The sequence below is a fragment of the Mixophyes fleayi genome, chromosome 5, assembly GCF_038048845.1.
Source record: "Mixophyes fleayi isolate aMixFle1 chromosome 5, aMixFle1.hap1, whole genome shotgun sequence".
In the NCBI taxonomy this organism is placed as follows: Eukaryota; Metazoa; Chordata; class Amphibia; order Anura; family Limnodynastidae; genus Mixophyes; species Mixophyes fleayi.
In genome coordinates this window covers 230118493-230135918 of record NC_134406.1, presented here as the reverse complement: position 1 = coordinate 230135918, position 17426 = coordinate 230118493, and the positions used below count along the sequence as shown (strand labels likewise).

At 40.1% G+C, this 17426-nt stretch overlaps 1 protein-coding gene across 1 annotated transcript in view; it reads right to left on the bottom strand.

Annotated features, from left to right (window-relative positions):
* DNAJC5B (DnaJ heat shock protein family (Hsp40) member C5 beta) overlaps positions 1-17426 on the bottom strand; it is a 31946-nt gene that overhangs the window by 6541 nt on the left and 7979 nt on the right. The window contains exons 2-3 of the mRNA XM_075211376.1: positions 6760-6973; positions 6263-6437 (exon numbers count right to left, since the gene is read on the bottom strand). Of these exons, the coding sequence (XP_075067477.1) occupies positions 6263-6437; positions 6760-6973 (389 nt within the window). The remainder of the gene's footprint in view (positions 1-6262; positions 6438-6759; positions 6974-17426) is intronic.

Here is a 17426-nt window from a genome sequence, read left to right as displayed (position 1 = left end):
CTGGGGATCCTGGGTCCTACAACTCTTCCAGAGACCCAGCTATCACACACAGCCCCTGTACGCGGAAAATCTGTTTTAGACTTGAAAACTGATGTGACTGGCCGAGTGGATGCATTAGGTGCTTCAGTCCTCCTACCTTAGTAATGCAGCCGCTCTTGTCACCACCTCTCGGGGGGCCCATGTCTGGGCTCTAACTTGCCCACCCGATGCCCCTTCTTGCGGGGGCATGGATAATACATCCCAGAAATATTCTGCAAGTATAAACTAGATTCCATAAGATTATCAGAGGGGAGCTCTTCTGTGCATGTGCAGTCCAGCTTATGAGCCCATTGTGCATGTGCCTAATTGGTGCATCATCAGAAGAGTGGGGGCCTCTTTTGATAATGCACCAGTACAGCGCATGTATCCTGGGCTCCTAAGCTTGAGCTCGCATCAGTGGGGATGTCAGGGGGCAGCGTGGTCTTTGCAAGTAGTGGTGATCTGGCTTTGCCAAACCCTTCACCTCCGGGCCCCATAGCTGATGCACCCTCCGTACCCGCGATAGCTATAACTTATATTTTAAGTTTAGTAGTCCTTTAAATTATGTTTAATAGCAAGCTAAGTTTCATGGTCTTTGATTGCTGCTTAGCTTTGGATGACTGATATCATTAAGATTTAATTCCTCTCCTAGAGACTTGATTTTGACCTATGAGCAACCAATTGTGCCAATACACTGGCAGGCATGAGAGTTCGTGCCACATATAGATGATTTTATTACTTTTACCACATTTCATATAAACCTTCAAGGAATTTGGCTGCTTTAATAACATGCATTAGGTTCCAAAAACAGAAACGTGCACAGACTCACTATGTTGACTTTTGCAAGTTAATGTAAAACTTTATAGGAATTTAGGTATTGATGACTACAGAGAGCCAAGGAAATATTGTACATGTACAGTGGTGCTAGGAAGTTTGTGAATACTTTTTCTGAATTGCTGTCTAAATGTGACCTTAAATATGTTTCAATAATTTATTGATCTAAATGATCCATCAATAAATGTCTTTGTTGGAAAAAGTATGTGAACCTTTAGGATTATCAATTCATTTAAGGGGATAATTAGAGTCTGGGGACTCAATCAATTGGATGACGATCAGATGTGCGTTTGTGTGGCCCTGCCCTATTTAAAAAACATAATAAGGGCAGACCTAATTGGCACAAAAAAAGACTTCTGATCCCGATCAATATCTGAAGTATAGTGTACTGTATGATTTAATGAGTGTTCCCATGGTATTGCATTGTCTTTTACAAAGCATTAACGCTACTGAAGGCAGAAGTCAACGTTAATTGCAAAGAGAAGCACAAACTTGTCAGAGAGAAATAGGAGGGGAGCAGATGAGTAGCTCTGGGGAGTGCAGATAGATAAAAGAGACTGGGTTACTCACCTCCCCCCTCTTTTCAGAACCTCACACCGGAAGCAACCTCATCCAGCCCTCCCAGTTAAAGAGGGTTAAGGGGAGGGAGTGGGCTGTTGTTAGGAATCTGCATGTTCAATGCCAATGTTCTTTAGTTGCTGTAGTTTAATATATCGGAGCTTTGACCTCAAACACCTTTGGAATGGAGATAGCGAGCCAGGCCTTCTTGTCCAACATCAGTATCTGAATTCATAAATGCTCTACAGAATGAATGGGCACAAATTCCCACAGAAACACTCCAACACCTTGTGGAAAGCCTTCCAAGAGTGGAAACTGTTATGGTATTGACTGAAGTTAGTAGTACGAGAGGGGTTCTGGCCCCACAGTTCAGGTGATTATACCCTGGTTTGGATTTGTCCCCACGATGGGAGGCGTCAGGTTGCTGATTGATTGAAATAATTAATGTGACCCATGTGTGGTGCATTATCAAGCGTGACTTGGTAAGCAATGCAAAAAATCTGAGAATTTAAATAAAAGCTGTGGCCATTTTCTCTCCAAAGCTTGGTGTCGTATCTATTATTGTATGAGTGTTGGTTGTCTGATTGTAGGACAGAGATGTGGATAGTATTCCTGTCTAAAGTCATGTTCCTGTTAATTAACTTCATCATTAACATATCATAGTGTTTGGCTGTGTTATAAAGAGCTGACAATCAAGTTACAAAGAGTGACTTTTATATTGACACACTCTTTTTGCAGAGATGTTTATATGTTTGCAGAGACGATAAAAAATATAATGTGACATGAGCACACTTCAGGTGACACCTTCTTGTTTTTACATTGCTTTTTATTGTAAGGATGGCAAAGTATTTCATAAAATAAAGTTACACACATTTTTCAAGTTATCCTAACGTTAAACTAACAGAGACCAGCTCCCCAGACACCGGCCACTGTCTGGCATCAGTCACACTGCATAATGAAAACAGCCATTCCCTGCAGGTGTTCTGTTTTGATTAGCATCAATGCAGACCCACCCTGTCAGCCTGCTGCTAACTATGGAAAGAGCTACAAAGTTACTTTAATATTATTTTTGTCACACATCCTGTATGTGCTCCACCTGTTTTTTCTTTAACTTAGGTGCACTACTGTACAAATGTGTAACTCTCTTTGCAGCCTTTCTCTGCAGACTGCCAGAAGCCTGTGGCAAACCACTCCCTTTGTCACATATCCCTCCCCTTAGCATCACCAAGTAGGGGGCGCGGACTTCACCTAAAGCACAAATTTTCATGACAGTGCATCTGCAATATTATGCAGAATCCCGGGGTTTAGGTTCTACTGGTTGTCCTTTATCTACCGCAATGGTGCATGATCTTAATGAGAATTTTCTGCCTAGGAAATAGTAGCTTGTACAGTAGAGGAAACAGGGAAACAAAAGAAAATAGGAAATAGTAGCGCAGAGCTTCCGTAGCCCTAGACATTCCTTCTCCACAGTTGCATATTTTTGTTCCCTCAGGAGTAACTTCCAACTCATCGTCCTCATCATTTATTTATATAGCGCCACTGATTATTATGCAGCGCTGTACAGAGAACTTACTCACCTACTAACTCTAGCAAGGTTCTTAACTGATTTCTTTTCCGGTTTTGACTGCTTCCAACTTGTCTAGTTGGGTTTTACTTGCACTCGCCCGACAATGTACCCCAAATATTTGGCTTCCCTCATAGCTATGGCACACTTTTCTGGATTAGCTGACCTCAATGAAACTAAGACTTCCTCAACTTTGGCCAGATGTTACTTTATATTAGAAGAGACCATCAGGGGTGGAAAATGCAGTCTTTGGCTTGGTTAAAGATGTCAAGGGAACTTGCCAATAACCTATTGTTAGGTCAAGAGTAGTCAGATAGTTACTACCAGCTAGATTTTCTACCAGTTCATCCACATGTGGCATCGGGTAGGAATTGAACTGGGATACGCTGTTTAGCTGCCTAAAGTCATTGCAGAACCTAATACTCCCATTGAGCTTTGGGACAAGCACAATAGGGCTGTTCCACTGCCTATCTGGCTTCAGGAATGTGGTACGGCTTCTGCTTTACAACAATTCCTGGCAGAGTGACAATATCATGTTAATTAATTCCCAGGGATGGAAGAGAAGACATCCCTGTTCCAGCGTATCATTTCCTCAGTCTGTTTTTGTGCCTAACAGATAAAACTGGCTGTATAGGCACTTCAGACTTTTCAATGACAGTACTCACTACCTGAGGAGAGGTGTCCTCACTATACCAAAGTTTAAGGAGATTGATATGGTATGTTTTCCTCCCTTCTCCTCCCAATTGAGGAACCCTGTAATTGACAGGACCGTCAGTCTCTAGGACTCCATATCGACCATGCCAGTGGGCGAAGAGTTTCCTGGGTTAGGACCAGGACAAGAACCTTGTCTCCAGGCTTAAAAGATCGACTACAGCACTTTTATCATAATGTCTCTTCTTCAGTTCCTGAGTCTCTCTTAGATGTTGTTGCACAATTAGCCCTATACATTTGGGACACAAATTGTACCAGATTTGGCATCTTGGGGCCTTGCTGCTCTTCAATATATTCAAGATGCCCCTGAGCTCTCTCCCGAACAACAATTCAAAGGGACTAAACCCTGTTCGGGTACCTCATGGATGGAAAACATCAAATATGAGATAATAGAGTCGCAGTCTTTTTTCCTGCTCCACCACTTTCCTTAGCATATGCTTTAATACGCAGTTAAAGCTCTCCAACAAGCCATTGGTTTGTGTACATGGTGGTGGGACAAGCTGTCACCCCTAACAACTGGCACATGTCCTTCATTAGCAAAGTTCTGCAAAGGGAACAAAATTGGTATTGCGGACCAGTCCGTATCCTCACCATCAAGTGGGGAGCCAATGCTGCTTTGGACCATCCATGCTTCCCCGTACAGGGATACTTTTGTGGAAGTCCTACTGTGAGCATTCCACTTGGTCCGTTCCCAAGGATCGAAGTCCAGATGTTCTGGCTTCTAAGGAAGATTGTTTAAGACTGGGCTTCTGGGTGTCGTATCAGTTGCTGGCATTTCCGGCTGGATTTGCTCACTGAGGACCTCTTTAAACAGTGGGAAGTCTTGCCCCAGATTAAGTGGATACCGTAGTTTAGGCCCTATGGTAGCCACCACCATAACTGTTTGGTTTTTAAGTGTAACTGGAAGAAGTGTTCAATCATATTTCTCAGTTGTCCCATGTATGCACACAACAGTCACCTTGGGCAACCGAGTAGTTATAGTTTCGGGCAAGGCAGAGCTGGAAACCTATGTAAGCTCACTCCCAGAGTCAACCAAATCTAGGGCAAGATTTTGGCCAATAAGAACAGTCACTCAGAACAAACAAGGACTTCCTAATGTGAGACTCATAGTATAACAGCTTGGATAAGCAGGCCCAACGTGCGCACCAGAACAGTCTATGTGCTCCGGTAGTTTAGGACACTCGGCCTGGAAGTGGCCTGGCTTGCCACAGTCAAAGCACTTTGCGTTAGACAGGTTTGCAACCATCCCAGTCCTCATACAGATCCATATAAGTTTGCTGAGCTTCGCCAGTTAGGTATGGTGCCAGACTCTCAGCCCAGACTTCAGGATGCCAATTTGACCTTTTTACAGGTCTCTCAAAGGACACCAGACATGCTTCTATGTCATCAGCTGGTGACATTTTCTGCAGAGCAAGACCAGGTGGTACATTCCTGTCACATCTCACCTAGTCTAACCTTTCCTTTAAGAGCCTGGTGTTTTCCTTCTGTGCCTCTGCAACTCGTAACACCTAAGCCTGCTGCTCTTGCTATGCAGTGGCCATATTTACAAAGGCCCTCAAAACTTCATCCATGTTAATGTCTACACTGTGTTGGATGCGGAAAACTTGCTTCCCTGAGCGTCCGCACTTCTGACACCACTTGTGCCACAGGCACACTTCAGGTGATGCACACAAAAACACCTTCTTGCTTTTTATTGTCAGGATGGCAAAGTAATTCATAACATAGAGATGCAGACACTTTTGTTGTAGCCCTAATGCTAAAGTAACAGAGACCAGCTCCCTAGACACCGGCCACTGTCTTTACACCCCTCCCACAGACCCAACTTGATGGACAGATGACACTCCCACCTTGCCTTTAAAAAGGAGCTACAAACCATTTCAAAATATGTAAGTTAATTTACTTAATTATTGTTGTCACACATATGTCCTCCACCTGTATCTTTTTACCTTAGGTGAACTACTGTACAAATGTGTAACTGTTTGCAGCATTTCTCTGCAGACTGCCAGCTAAATACCCCGCTTTTAGAAGCCTGTGGCACGCCACACCCTTTTCACAGTAATAAGAATAATACTTTTTCTTTTGGATGTTTTTGTTCTGTGAGTGCAGATTATGTAATAATAGTTGACTAGATATTCCATTTACACCGACACATTCAGCAGCTGCACGACATAAAATGCTAAATTACTAATTTGCGTACATTCCCATGACCCCCAATTTTGGGCATGGCGCACTAGTGGATACTCTGGTAACTTTAATGGGTAGTTCAAACTAGATTACTTACATTAATAACATGTTTAGTTTATTACTTACTCAGCAAATCAAGTAAATAAAGCAGAGAGTATTGGGATTATTAAAATGGGACAATTACTACCACTTCTAATTCTAAAATGTTAGCCCTCTGCACATGGGTCAAAGTGAAAAAATCTATTCCCCCCAATAGTTTACTCATTAAAATGCTAGGTAAAATCTTCAACTATTAACTACAATAGCAAAACAATAATTTAATAAAAATGTGGACAATTCTAGTCCACGGAGCCCCTGTAAACCAGCCTTCTAAAAATTCCCCATTTACTTTACCTGATTCCATGTCTGTTCTGATCTGCTCTTCCAGGTCCTCAGGTGACACATATAACTCATAATCCTCTTCTGCTGCTGATTTCGGTTTACATTTTCCAAAACAGCAGTTACAGCAGCAGCAAAGGCAGCAGCAAAAGTAGCAACCAGTCAGGAGTCCACAGATGGCAAACAAGCCCTAAACATAATAAAAGATAAAGCACCGGATCAGATACCGTTGCAGTGAATTTGAAATACATGGGTTGATTTAAAACACAATAGAATATGGGTTTGATCCACCTTAGTGTAGTTAGGGATCATGTGCAAATTTTGCCCTTTTATTTTTCCTATAATCTGGGCCATAATCAATGCAAAAATGCTGTAATGATATTTGAGGATGGGCAGTGAACTTTTCCTAGTGTAAACGCTCAAATAAATCGCCTGAAGTGGCCACTTGAAACATTATTGAACTTATTGATTTTTTTCATGCAAACAAGGGTAACTATAGTAGATGTGTTTACCTTAGCCCACCAGCTAGACAGCATGAAATATGCATTAACATTTTCTTCTCCAAACTGCTCAGCAACATACAATCCAAGAGATCCATACTTGTCATAAATATTCCTCTTGGATAAGTCGCTCAGTATTGAATGCGCATTGTTGATCTCCTTGAATGTTTCCGCTGCTTGAGGATTTTGTGGATTTTTGTCTGGATGATGCTTTAGAGCCAGTTTTCTTTCATCGTGAAATAAAATAAAAATAAAAAGCAATTATTAGCACTGTATAAATGCCAAATGGATATATGTTTTGTTACTCATTATTTTACAGTAATATCATTTACATTAAACATGATTATTACTGGAGTAATAAATTAGAAAAGGAATACAAAATACTTTAAATAACTTATAATACCTAAATAATAAAGTTTTGTGTCCTATTTTTATTTTTCATTTCGTCTAAGCTAGTTCAGTGTCTTCTCTTCTTACTACCTATGATCACTTCTGTTGTTACTCTGTTCCTTTTCTTTGTTCTTACCTGCCATGTCTTTATACCTCTTCGGACCTTTTATATAAATCATACAATTGTATGCAGAATTCTACACATAATTATTGAGGCACAGCTTTCCACCCAAGTCAAACTTGCAACCTCTTTTGGTGCCTGGTATACAAGGAGCTGACAGTAGTTTTCTTAAGGGGATCGCCTTAATCAATGAGCTACTTAACTTTAATGTTTTACTTATTTGCTATATATCCTCTAACAAACATGTTTCTTTCCTCTATTAAAGTAATAGGCAACCTGATATACTTGAAGGGGCGCAGGTACAGCACTCTAAGCTACAAAAGGGCCTTAATCTCATTAAAAAGCTAAAACGGTACATTTAGTCACAAAAATAAGACAAACAAGTGTTATAAGCTATGACAAACAAATCTGGCAATTCAATGTGATGTAGTGTAAAGCTGACAGAAGGGCCGGGGGCATAGAAAAGGAAAGAGCTGGGGGCCACAGGTGGAGGCTTGGAGGGCCACACGCAGTCCTAGGGCCATCTCTTGCCCATCATTGATCTATTTTCTAATCCTAACATTTTGCGCTCTACAAATTATTTTTACTTCTTTCACTGCCCTAGCAAAGCTGCCCACAAAATGCAGACCCAATTATTTAGCCTGATTTCTAAATCACCAGTCACCATGGATGCACATGCAAAGCCACAAATAGGACAACTAGTTGTTGGTGATGGGGCTGAAAAAACATCTAAAAGTAAAGGTGACACTTTCGGTTTTCCAAATATCACACACACACATGGGGGTCGCCAACTAAATGATTTTCTATTCTGAGCAATCAAATTCAACCTGATTGCATATGACCACACATGGTGCAATGATGGGCCTATTTAGTTCAAAACAACCAAATTGTCTCATCATATCTGCCTACTTGGTTAACTTAAAATTCTCTTGTCTGACTTCTACCTTTTCTCTCCTTTCCGATTATTGCATCCTTTAATCTGTTGCCTGTAAGGGCGAATTACAGTGAACTTCATTTATTTGGAATTAGGGTTCCCAGGTGCAGTAAGCTATGTATTAAAAGTTACATTAGTGATATTGGTTATGGCTATATTATATATGAGAAGTAACTGTCATTTGGAAAATATCCACTAAAGTAAACAGATTTTTAAAAATATTAATAAAATATTAATATTAATAAAAAAAACTTGCCAAAATCATCCACACATTACCTTTGTACTGCCCACAAACTCTATTCTCCCTTTGAAGTCCAATAAACTTCTGCATCCACTACCCTTTACTTATTAACTGATATGAAAATTCTATGTGTTAAAGATCCATAAATTTTAGTTATTTTGACATGACAGACTCCTGAACAACAGTAGATCTGTCGGGTGAAATATGCTCATAATTCTTAGGGGGATATTCAGTTCAGTGATTTGTCTACAAAACAATCCACAGAGACATATCACGCTGATGTTGAGGACCAAATAGAAGTATGAGGACAAATGAGTGCAGAATCCTTACCGTAATTTCCGTCAATGTACGCAGCCAGACATCACGGTGATGTCTGGTGGTGCATCAAGGAATCTCTCCTACAGCGTTGTGACATCTAGTTTCCTATGATCAGAGAACTCTTTGGTGACTCCTAATATCTTCCTATTTTCATTAAGGTTACGTAAACCATATACATATTATGGAAAGTTAGCCCAATTTCAAGTTTCCCATATATTATTGTTTAATATAAATCTATTACATTTACAGATACATTTCGGAAAATGTGTACAACTCTGTACGTTTTTGCTTATTGGAACAAAAGTTACTTGGCTAATAGGTAAATTAAAAATAAACACGAAAAATTTAGCACCTGGCATAATATATTTACTGGAGGCGAGGTTTGAAATATTTGATCAGACATAAAAGAAATTAAACTGTAAGAAAAAAATTGGTTAATTAATGATAAATACTTAACACAGAGGCAGCTATGTCATCACAATTAATTCCAAATTAGACAGCATGCTGTAAGAAATACCAAACCAATCTACAATGATAGGATTTCAAATAAATGAAGATTTGATTTGGTACAAAACTACAGAAAACTATTTATTTATATTTTCACAAAATGTGCGACAATACATGTTCGTGCATTAACATAATGATTAAAGTTATCAAAATGAATGAAACAATTAACTTGCAGTTTCAACAATTCGATTCAACAATAATGCTACAGAGATACCTATTTAATTCATTAATTCATAAGTGCTATTTAATAACCTCATAATTACTTATTATGTGTAGTAAACCAATGTTGTCAGTTTTAACAATGATTGCTATGTAAATATTCCTTCTGTGTCTGTTATGTAAAATTCAATTATCCTCATAGTGAATTTTTCCATGACAGATTTCACCTTTAGCAAGTAAATAATGAACCACTCAAATACATAAAACATTTCAAAATAAACTTGTCTATCCAAGTATCTTGCCAGCTAATAAAGTAAAATGCAACGTCAAAAATACATCTGAAGTACTAACAATTAGATAATCCTTCAGAGATCTGTTTTGTTTTCTCCATTGACTCCAGAAATAGGGACAAGGCTAAACTGGAGAAAATAAGTGTCAGTCTATGGGGCTTGTACATGATAATCAGATAATTATATATCGCCAGAAATAGACATTTGCTTTTTGCAACATAGTGCATTTATTATGGTATTGTCGAAATACGATGTTCTTAACAAAACTTGTAAAGATTTATATCTCCAGATTGACATAGAACCTTGAGTGCTTCTGACTCTGTCCATATGTTCTAATACTTCTGATCAAAAAAACAGACCAAGACCCCAATCTATACAGGAGAATTCTGTGATTTGCCCACAATCAGCCTTGGCTATGGTCACATCTCCTTTTGCCTGTGATAAATCAGCACTTTTGGTATATGACTGTGTCCCTATGGGTTGGGTTACAAGAAAAACTACAAGGGTTAGCGTTTCAGGAGTATGATCTCCAGCTGTATTGCAATCGATGGAACTTCAAATTTCTGGTGGTTTATTAAATTATAGTTAGAGGTTTGTGGTATCTGCAAGCAGGGGAGGGCTGGCAGACTTTAGCCCGGGGAACAAGCACACAGCACTGGCCCATAAGTAGTGGCCCATCCTTAAAGGGTGGTTTCTGGTACAATATATAATTTATCTATACAAAAAGAGGCTATTTTAGTGTTGCTTAATCATAGATATATTTTTATGCCCAGGCCCAGAGCTGAATTAAGGCTCTGGGGGGCCTGGGCACTTTAGACAGGGTAACCCCCTATGATGTATCATGGTTATTATTTTAGACAAATACACAGGCAATACTGTGTGCACTACTGTTAGGTGAACACAATTCTGCCTTCACGTGCAGTACACGGTGAAGTGGAACATACCTCCCAACTGTCCTAACGAAACAGTCACCCAAATTCAGGACTGTCCCACCAGATTCAAGACAGTTGGCATTGTATCCTGTTCTATCCTACCTGTTCTTGTCACTTTCACCACTTGTGGCTGCTGGTTACTTTAGCTCATTTGCTGGGTGTCTGGATCCTGGAATATTGGAGGCCCTATTTGGAAAAAAATGGGTACATTAAATTTAGAAAACTCCAACCAGTCCCAGGGTTAAATTTTCACTGCAAAGTCGACGATTTCCGGCGACATGCAGAAATCGGACATTCATACATTTACCCCCCAGTGTTAAATCAATAGCACCCTCATTTTATAATTAGGCCTCCCTCCATCTGCCACATTAAAATAATATTCACATTTGCTAAATAGATCTATTTCTCCCCAACCAGCCCTGACATTAAAATAATAGCAAACACATTTAATAAATAGACTTATTTCCATCCAACCAGCCCCAGAATTAAATTAATAGTAATCCCGTTTAATATATAAACCTATTTCCCTCCCTCCAAACAGCCCCAGCATTAAATTTAATAGCATTTATATTTAATATATCCATTTCCCAAAACCATTCACGGCACTAAATAATTAATATTCAGATTTAATAAATAGCCCTCCTCCACAAATTCAGCCCCACACACACACTACATTAACACACTGTGCCCCCCCTCTCCCCCCCCCACACACACACACACTACATTAACAGAATGTGCCCACACACACTACACTACATTAACAGACTGTGCCCACACACACACTAAATTAACAGACTGTGCCCACACAGACACACACAACATTAACAGACTGTGCCCACATATACACACACACACAGACTACATTAACAGACTGTGCCCATACACACACACAGACTACATTAACAGACTGTGCCCACACACACACACACACACACACACACTACATTAACAGAGTGTGCCCACACACACACGCACACACACTACATTAACAGACTGTGCCCATACACACACACAGACTACATTAACAGACTGTGCCCACACACACACACACTACATTAACAGACTGTGCCCACATATACACACGCACACACACTACATTAACAGACTGTGCCCATACACACACACAGACTACATTAACAGACTGTGCCCACACACACACACACACACACACACACACACACACACTACATTAACAGACTGTGCCCACACACACACGCACACACACTACATTAACAGACTGTGCCCATACACACACACAGACTACATTAACAGACTGTGCCCACACACACACACACACTAAATTAACAGACTGTGCCCACACAGACACACACACACACAACATAAACAGACTGTGTCCACACACACACACACACTACATTAACAGACTGTGCCCACACACACACACACACTACATTAACAGACTGTGCCCACACACACACACACTACATTAACAGACTGTGCCCACACACACATTACATTAACAGACTGTGCCTTGGGCAGAGCAAGAGCCAGAGGTGGAACTGTAGGTGGAATATAGGGGTGTGGCAGCGACCAAGCCCCGAAGGTGAGGGGATCTTGGAAATGCTTGCTCGCACCCAATTCTGAGGCCTCGTTCCACCCTGTGACCCTTCTCTCTACAATATGACAATGGGCATTTTTTGGAGTAAATTACAGTTGGACATCAAACGTTAGATGCAAGTGTTTTTTTTATACAATATTATGCGCTTTATATGAGCAAGCTTGTAACAGTATTTTAGCCATGTATGTGCCATTTTTATTTGACAACTTTGTATTAATTGCCATGGCAAGTCCAAGTTACGTGTAACTCAAAATTCCACTTTGTTTTAGCACACGTGCAATAAATCAAAGCAGATCTATGTCCCACTCTAAATCATGCCCTTGATGTATGGCTTTTATATAACCCTTTGTGTAACTTGTCCATTTTCAGTACTCAACTTTTAGATGCATTTAAGTATTCATATATGTTAAGTTTTCAAGATAGAGATTGTTTGGTACAAGATATAAACTACACAATCCCAGCATTAGAGTTAACCATTCGTCTGCCCACAATAGAGACAGACATTTTGTGGACTCACTAGACTGAATCAATACCCATGAGCATGAAACCTATAAATTCACAAGAAACCAGCGATATCACTGAGGCATGATGGACGGAGTTGAGGCAAGAAGAATGAAGTGTCACTGGTTCCTAGTAAACTGATAGGCTGCATTGTCATGAATACGGATCAGTCTATAAAATAACTGCCTCCACTGTGTGTAGGCGATGGTTGCAAGACTTCTGGCAAAGAAAACAATGTCATCTGCTGAAATCCTTCCTCTACACATTTCTGTTTAGTAGCTTGGAGAAAGGATGATTGCTTTTCCAAAATAAAATCTTGAGAGATTTAACGTTTTAATTTCTTTGCATAATATGAGGCTAATACAACTTAGGATCAGAAAAAAAGCCAGAACCCCAGAAACCGATTTGTTGAAAAAGTTAAAACACATTTTCTTCATCTAATGTATATCTTTAAAACACAGTGATAGCAGAGTACATATCCAGGCAACACCTGTCCATAATCACGGCTGTAATACAGCTTACATTCTGATTGAAGTGTTTTAATATTTCTAACATATCATGTTATATATTTGTTATACTTCTTAAAGCGCTTGGGGACTATAGGATGTGCATGAATTGTGCATATTCATGTTGGTGGTCATATTTATAAAACCATCTGTCTTTAAAATAAGTTGGTTGGATACTGCATATGTTATATAATAGCAGTTTCATTTACATACAGAATAGAAAAATAGAAATAAAGTTTCTGTGGTGCTTCTGATAAATTGTGTTTCTTTTTCTGCATTCTAATATAAAGGTTATACTCATCTGATCCGAGGAAGGTTTGAGCTGAAATTAATATTTCAGTTCATAAATATTTTAAGAAGAACAAGACCAAAGTCCCTATTAATATTGGGCAATATTGAAGATGTTCAATCTCTGCTCAGCTTACTGGTGATACTGTCTGGCAGCAGTAAGAGGAGTCTTATAGCTCACCAGGCTGGTGCAGGATCCTTCTGTGTATGCGTGTGCCGGATTCTTTTCACATAAATTAGTTTTAAATTAATTAATTGTCATAAGTCATTGGTGGTCAGTGGTTAGCAACAAGCAGCCAATCGCTAGGCTGCCTGTAGCTGTATAGGCACCCACAATACTGTGCAGCAGACAGGAAGCAGGAAGTCTTCACTTCCTGTCTGCTGATCTGAGCAGCGACGCTGGCATGTACAACTGCAGGTAAGTGAGGTGGACTGCCATGCAAATCTATAGGGAGGGAGAGGGGGGGCTGTCATACAAATCTATAGGGAGGGAGGGGGGGGGGGGGGCTGCCATGCAAATCTATAGGGAGGGAGAGGGGGGCTTCCATACAAATCTATAGGGAGGGAGAGGGGGGGCTGTCATACAAATCTATAGGGAGGGAGAGGGGGGTTTGTCATACAAATCTATAGGATGGGAGAGGGGGGGCTGTTATACAAATCTATAGGGAGGGAGAGAGGTTGATATGTGTGAAGGAGGGCAGAAGAGGGGGGCTGATATATGTGGCTGGGGGGATTTTGATGTGACTGGGGGGGGGGTAACTGCAGGTGGAGGTAAGGAAAATGGCTGTAGATGTGGGAAGTGAGGAAAATAGCTGCAGGTGGGAGGTAAGGAAAATGGCTGCAGGGGTTAAGGAAAATGGCTGCGGGGGGGAAAGGTGAGGAAAATGGCTGCAAGGATGGGGGAAAGGATGCAGGTTGGGAGGAAAGGAAGGGGGGGTTAAGGAAAATGGTGCAGTGTGTGAGGTAATGAAAATGGCTGCAGGGGGCAATGGCTGCAGGAGGGGGTAAGGAAAATGGCTGCAGGGGGGTAGTGAAAATGGTTGTAGGGGGTATTTTAAAATAGAGCAGCTTTGGGGAGCATAATCTCATGATTGTGTGGCAGTTACATGGATGCTCTCTGTGCTCTCAGCAATCACTAGAATACTAAATATTAGTGAGATGGGGCTGGTAGAGGTTTGTATTTGATTGACCACAAATGTTCAGATATTGCTTATATATGGGGTACTTTTAGCTGGCCATAATGGAGTGTTTTGTTTTAACTAAAGGGCCTAATCATTCAGGATTTGTTAACCTTTTGCATTATAATAAAGCTTTGCATTTTCAAAACAGGATGCCAACTTTCCAGAAGCCAGCGAGAGGATAACAAAGCTGCAAGAGAGAAGAGCAAGGACAGGTAAGAGACAATGGCACAATCTGTCTAAATTTGAATGCTGGAGAATACACCTGAACATTCATATTCAGGGGTATTCCAATACACCTATATACTCGGGGGGCGCTGCAGCCGTATTAGCCTGGGGCAGCCGGAACCCTTAATCAGGCCCTGGGTGCAAACATTTTATTCCTTCAGAAGGATTGAAGCTAAGCAGAAAGGGGGTAGGGAATGATGAATACTGGATTATATGACCAAATGGAAAAACAATATTTTACAACAAGATACACGGTAGTTGCACATTTAGGGGGGGCACTCTCGGCTTTTACTTTTGCTACTGTGTACATCACTGACTGCATTCCCACCAACGGTTGAGCAAAGCGTCTGCACAGACACAAAAGTCAATGAGGCACATTTACATAAACATATGCGCAGTGCCCTTAATGTCTCTGATTTGTAAATAAGTATTGAATCTAGTTGACTACTGCTGATTTGGTACAAGGTGTTGTGGTTCAGGTAATTTAGGCAGGCTGGATCCATGCTACATTATTCTACTAATTAGGGCATAAACTAAAAGGTCAAAAATGAATTAACAGGTCAAAATAAATTCACAAGGCATATTTGAGTCTACAGTACACCATGCAACCATAATAGAATCACTTAAAGACACATTGTTTTATTGAGTCCATTCAGAAGAGTGATGCACTCTTTGTATTTGCTGTGTTCACAATAAATGGTGATGTTAGTTGGAATCATGCACGACTACAGGTAATTTAATTTGCCTTATATTATAACAGCGCACGCTACTAATCATGTCCCTTAATGCAAATGTAGGGTTTAATCATGTGTAAGAGAATAATGATAGCGTTCTATAAATTTATTTATGAAAATGTAGATACTAACTTTAAGCTAAAACCTTCTGCATGACAGAATTGTAATGAATGGGTTTGCATGCAACAGCTTTTCAAATGGTTGAAACTTTATTTAGATCACCAATCTATCACATATCTCAATATATGTAAATGATTGTGTTGATTTCAGAGGCTGCTTCAAATGAATGTCACAAGATGGATGCTTATAATCACTAGCTGAATGATCAGCACATTTCTAGTGTTACTATTTTACACCAGTGGCATTAATAACGAGAGCAACATATTTGTATAGTAAGTAGAAGTTACACCATAGGCAGAAGTATGCTATGTTTCAGTGATTATATTATTGCATTACAGATTTTCTGGTATTTAAAAGATATAATGTTAAACGAACAGAGAACCAAGGCATTAGACTATTACGATCACTCATCATCCATCTTCAAATAGGATATAGGATATAGGATATAGGATATATGAATTGCAATTAGTGACTCAATCTTCATGCTGCACCTTGAACAATCATGCGATTGCTTTGCAGATTGGTTCTTATTATACTAATCCCTGCTGCAGTATTATCTGCTTATACAAGCAATGCAATGCAGGTAATATATTGGATAAACGATTGGTTCAGAGCTCTACTTGGGTTAAGACAACACCTTTTTCAACAAGAGCTTTGTAAACATTTATATTAGGAAACCTAACTTGTAAATATTATTTGGTGGACTGTCCAAAGATACAGTATATGGAGCATAACAGTACTGACAACTGATCTGTCCGCTCAGTAGGGTGGTAAGAAAGTCTCTCCTATACCAAAAGTCTGACAGTTGTGCTGTGTACACACAATCCCGCTATTCTTCTGGTGGGTAAGGGCACATTATAGTTAGTCAAATCCACTTAACTATGGTTATCACCAGCATATGACAGCCTGAAGGATTTATTGCGCTCCTGACTCAACACATGTTGGAATAAGAAAAAAAAAAAAAAATTACTCCTTCCCACCTAAAGTATTCAGCTGTGATCTCTGCAACACTATTTTAACATTAAAGGAAATGTTAGCTTGTGAAGAAAAAGCAGTGATGATATTCCTTGGTACTTTTACTTGGATCCCTTTCTTCTTTGCTGATGGGATGCAAAAATAAGTTGTACATCCTGATCCTCAAAGGACCACCAAAAGACCACCAAAGGTCCACCAAAGGACCACCAAAGGACCACCAAATGTGCACAAGTGATCACAGCGGTGCATATGGTGGACACTTCTCAGACTACGTAATTTCCCAAAAGAGACAGCTCTGAATATAAAGTCCTCTTTCCAGCTGATGGTTGCATTCACAACCCCAGTGCCACCATCCTCCATCCTCACACATGGTCTCCCACTTACCTTCTGCACTCCTCCTTCATGTCCTGAGAGTACAAAGCAGACCCAAACATGATACCCACACCACCATTTCTTATGGCTGAGAAGAGGTTGTTTTGTTAGTATGACATGGTTCTTTTTCTAATATATACCAAAAAGCTTCACTTCTTTCTTAAATTTCTGCAGAACAACTTTTCCAGTCTGAAAAATCAAGGTGATCATTGGCAAGCCTAAGATAGACTGGGAACAAAGGTTTCCACCTTGTATCTCACCTATATACCACACTCATTTATTTTTCTACTTGTCTCATATCTGACA